A 5,559-nucleotide genomic window follows, 5' to 3' on the forward strand; every position below is an offset into this window, starting at 1 on the left:
AAAAAAAAAAAAAAAAAAAAATATATATATATATATATATATATATTTTTCATGTGTATACATATATATATTCAATGCATATCACATAACAATATATGATTGATGTTTCATTTGTGGAAAAAATGCAACTATGTCCACAACTTACCCCTCCAAAAATAAAAATACATATATATATATATATAATACCTATACAGGTATATATACAATAATATAAATCAATATATTAACCATAAGGTATATAAACAAGTTCAAATGTTTTATTATTTTTTTTTTTTTATTTTTTTTATTTCATGACAAAGTGAGAATTAACAAGGTTGAAAGAAAGGAAAAAAGAAGGAATTACAATTTTATTAATATTTTGTATGTATAAAAACGCATGTATGTATTTTACAATATATATATATATATATATATATATATATATATATATATGTTTCTGAATTCATAATATTTTATATTTTTTGTGACTTTATTGAATTTATGTAGATTTAAGAAATGAAATAATAAATTGAAAAAAAAATAAAAAAAATCAAGACACATTTATTATAATTTTATGAGTATTTTATATATAATGAATTTAATCTTTGAATATTTCTCTTGTACCAATGAAATTCCAAATATATTAAAAAAAAAAAAGGATTATTCAATAGCATTAAAACATGTAGAAGAATAGTATTAACCAGAGACATACATAAAAATATATATGTAAATATATTTTCCCTTATTAAAATAATTTTTCACATGAAAAAAAAAATATATATATATATATATATATATATATATATATATATATGTGTAAATTTATCTTTGATCTATTACACATTCAACGCTTTCGAGAATTATATATCAAAATGGCATCAAATTTAATATGCTTTTATATCATTATGTATAAACAAGAAAAAAAAGTTACATAAAGAAATTATATACTTCATAACGGAATTTATGCAAAATATTATAAGAAAAAAAAAAAACTTTATAAATTATAAAGATTATTATATATATATATATATATATATATATATATATATATATTTATTTATTTATTTATTCATTTTAATAGTGTAAAACGGTGTAATGCTAATATTCTGTTCCCCATATATTACATAATTATATGTGAATATATAACGAATATTTTAAATATAAAATAAAAACAAAATAATATAGTTAAAATATATATATAAAAAAAAAAAAAAAAAATAGGCAAAATATATAACAAAAAAAAAAAAATTATTTAAATGACAAAAAAAATAGTAGATATTAAAAATTGAATTGTAAATTTATATAATGAAATGATTCTTCAATAAAAACAATGTGAATGATCATGAATAGATACTCTTTGTTGTAGTAGATGCAATTAATGGGGTTATCACCTAAAAAGAAAAAAAGAAAAATGGGAAAAAATATAAAATACAAATGTGTATCAAAATATATAAAAGAATATTATTTGTTACAAAAAATATTTGTGTTCCATTTAAGAAAATTTAGATGAAAACTTTTTCTGAATAATTTTAATGAAAAAGCAAAATGAATACATTATTTATAATATTACCATTGTTATAGTAGATATAAGTTTTATGAGAACATGAATAGATGGTCCAGCAGTATCTTTACATGGATCTCCAACAGTATCTCCAATTACACTAGATACATGTGCTTGACTATTTTTTCCTCCATAATAACCCGATTCAATATATTTTTTAGCATTATCCCATGCTCCTCCTGCATTATTTAGAAATAGTGCCATAAGTATACCTGTGGAGGTAGAGAACATAATAAAGGAAGCCATTGCTTGTGCTCCTAAAAGTTGATTATTTTGTAATATTCCTAATTGCTTAAATATTAAACCAACAATAATTGGAGAAAGCACACCTAAAAGTCCAGGTTTTATTGTTTCGATTAATGCTCTTTTACTAATAATTGCAACACATGTATGATAATCTGGTTTTTCTTTATATGTTAAAATTCCTGGATGTTCATTAAATTGTCTCCTAACTTCTTTCAAAACTTCTTCAGCTGTTTTTCCTACTGCATCTAAGGACCATCCTGCAAAAAGAAAAACAACTACTGATCCTAATATACCACCAATAAAAACTTCTGGGATGGCAATATCAACTGTTGAAAATGGCATTTTTGAATGTACTGACACTTCACTTAGAAAAGCTGAAAAAAGGAGAAAGCATGCAAGTGCAGCAGAACCTACACTAAATCCTTTTGTGTTAGCTTTTGTTACATTACCAACGGCATCTAGTTTATCTGTTATAACACGTACATATTTCGGTTGTTTACACATTTCTACTATACCTCCTGCATTGTCAGCTATTGGACCAAAATTTGACATACTGAGAATGAAAACAGCTGTTGAAAGCATACCCATTGTTGCAACAGATGTACCATATAGACCATTTATAATACTGTGATCTCCTGTTATATTACTCTTTAATCCTAAATAATAAGATAACAATAATGATGTAGATATTACAATGACTGGGAAAAAAGTAGATTCTAATCCTACATATAAACCTGCTATTATATTAGTTGCAGGTCCACTTAAAGAAGCATGAGCTATTTTTTTAACTTTTGGATATGAATAATCTGTATAATATCTTGTCAAAATAACAAATAAATAAGAACATGCCATACCAATAAATCCACAAAAAGAAAAATATATCCATGCATTTTTTGCATTATCTAATGAAAAAAGAAGTTTACATAAAAATGAAAATCCCACAACTCCAAGTGAGCACGTAAAAAAATATGCTTTCAACATTGCTTTCAAAGGATTTTCTAATTGTTCCGATGTAACATCGCGATCATAATTTGCATATAACAAATCAGATTCTTCTTTATTATTATTAAGAGGTTGCATTGCTGATTCTTCTACATGCATATTTGAATTTATATTATTAAAATAGCTTATGTCTTTTTTATCTATAATTTTCGTGTTACATTCCAAATTTAATGTAGAAAATGGTTCATTGTTATTTTTAACAGATACTAAGTAGATACCAATTGTTGATATAAGCAAATCCATAGAATGTACAAATAATGGGAATAGAACAAAATAGCTAGCTGTCTGTTCGGATATTATTCCATTTTCTGATAAATTTCCACCTAGTATCATGGACGCAATAATTTCAGCACATATAGATTCAAATAAATCAGCACATTGTCCTGCACAATCTCCAACATTATCACCAACTAGATCAGCTATGACAGCTGGGTTTCTAGGATCATCTTCAGGTATATGTTTTTCAACTTTACCTACTAGATCAGCTCCAATATCAGCAGCTTTGGTATAGATACCACCAGCTAGTTGATAGAGCATAGCAACTAGGGAAGCTCCGAATCCATATCCAACAATTAATAAAGGATATTTAGAAAAGGCTAAAGTTGGATATAGGATATGAACTAATAATAAGAGTGAGCATATACCAAAAATAGCAAGTGCAACATTAACGATAGCACTAACAGCACCGCTTCTAAAGCATGTTATTAAAGCTTTGTTATATGAATAGGTGGCTGCTTTAGCAACTTTTACATTAGCACGTACAGCAACATATATACCATTATATCCTGCAATGGAACTACATAGGGCACCTAATAGAAAAGATATGGAAGTTATAATACCATAAGCATATGACGAAATAATAATACTACCATTACTATTACTATTATTACTATTATTATTATTATTATTATTACTAAGGTTGTTCATCATATCAGTCGTTTGATTATCTCCTTGGGGTAACTTGGTATCTTCACCTCTTATAATATATAAGGATAAAATTAATAAAGTAAAAACTATGGATATTTTAAATATGGAATTATATTGAACTGCAAAAAATCCTTCCGATCCTTCTTTTATTGGTATTCCTATACTATCAAAGGAAGAAATTTCATACCCTTCATATGTTCCAATTTCATTTTTCATATCTCCTTTATTATCATTGTTTGTATTCTTAGTGTCAATAAGATTTATATTATTTTTTTCATATTCATTAGAAATATGCTGATTGAAAGTTTGATTATTTTGTTCTAAATTATATGGATTTATAAGATTATTTTCATTATTATTATGATTATTATTATATTTTAATTTTTCATGTTCTTTCTTTATTTCTTTTTTTTGAAAATTATGGTCATTAGTCATTTGCTGTATATAATTATCATTATTATTTTGTGAATTGTTTATTTGTTGAACATCATTTTTATCATTTATTAAATTTAATTCGTTGTCATTAATGTATATATTCTTAGTCATATCATATTTTTTCAATGTATTATACTCTCCATATTCATCATTTAATATAGTACTTAACATATAGAGAGAAAATAATAAGAAATACAAACTGTATAATGTTAAACTTATTAAGAATACTGTTTTAATATTTTCAATTTTGTGATAAATAATATATATTATAACTAAAAACAACATGAATACAATTATATTAAATGTTATACGTTGTTTTACAGGTTTTTGCATATATAATTTCATATATTTTAGAATATTTAATTTTGTTCCTTTCTCATTTTTTTTATTGTCTTTTTTATTTGTAAAAGAATATCTTTCCAAAAAATTCTTTACAGATGTTTCACCTCCGAAAAATTTATTATTCTTCTTATACTTTTTTCTGATGGTTGAACTATTATCATGAAGTGGTAGCATTACCATTTTGTAGTTTATAAATAAATAAAAGAGAATATGCTGCTTATATAAATAAATAAATAAATAAATGCATACATATATATATATATATACATATATCTGATGAGGTATAGAATAAGGATTAATTAATATATTATAATACAAAATAAATTAAATATAAAACACCCAAAATATGGTATAATAATAAATATTTAAGATATACAACTGGCTATATTTTATTTTTTTGAAATTTTATATATATATATATATATATATATATTCAACTGGATACATTTAATATATATTTATAATTTATTATTATTATTTATTTATTTATTTTTTTTTTTTTATGGTTGTGAAAACTATATGGTTAGTTCCAGAATGATATATACAATTATTTATTTTCCTGTCATAATATATTCTTTTAGAATAAAAGTCATATTGTTTTAATATTTTTATCTAATGCAAATATTATATATATATATATATATATATACAATATATACATTTATTTATTTATTTATATATTTATTTATTTATTTATTTATTTATTTGTATTTTAGACATGTGAATTTTAGGTGCACTTGTAATTTCACATTTTCCTTTTTTTTCTTTTTATTCCTTTTAATTCTATTAATATTTGTGGGTAAATTATACAATGTTAAAGAAAGAAAGAAAAAAAAAAAATAACGAACGAAAGGAAGGAAGGAAGAAAAATAATACGATACAACCAAAAGAAAAATCGTTGTTTATTTTAAAATAATATTTTTTTCTTTTTTTAATTTTTATTATATATATATTGTGAAATATATTTTTTTTTTGGTACCAATGAAAATATACAAACATATTTAAAATGTATATATGTGCAAATATGTTTTTGTATAATATTTTCATTTTATTATTATTTATTAAAA

At 22.7% G+C, this 5,559-nt stretch overlaps 1 protein-coding gene across 1 annotated transcript; it reads right to left on the reverse strand.

The window, feature by feature from the left end:
- Positions 1-1,319: 1,319 nt before the first annotated feature.
- Positions 1,320-4,672, reverse strand: PRSY57_1234400 (V-type K+-independent H+-translocating inorganic pyrophosphatase; the record flags this gene model as incomplete). The annotated part of the gene is made up of 2 exons (XM_012908762.2): positions 1,320-1,370; positions 1,550-4,672. 2 exons carry the CDS (start codon positions 4,670-4,672, stop codon positions 1,320-1,322), a joined length of 3,174 nt encoding a protein of 1,057 aa, XP_012764216.2.
- Between the last annotated feature and the right edge of the window lie 887 nt (positions 4,673-5,559).

The sequence above is a fragment of the Plasmodium reichenowi genome, chromosome 12 (assembly GCF_001601855.1).
Source record: "Plasmodium reichenowi strain SY57 chromosome 12, whole genome shotgun sequence".
NCBI classification, from domain to species: domain Eukaryota; phylum Apicomplexa; class Aconoidasida; order Haemosporida; family Plasmodiidae; genus Plasmodium; species Plasmodium reichenowi.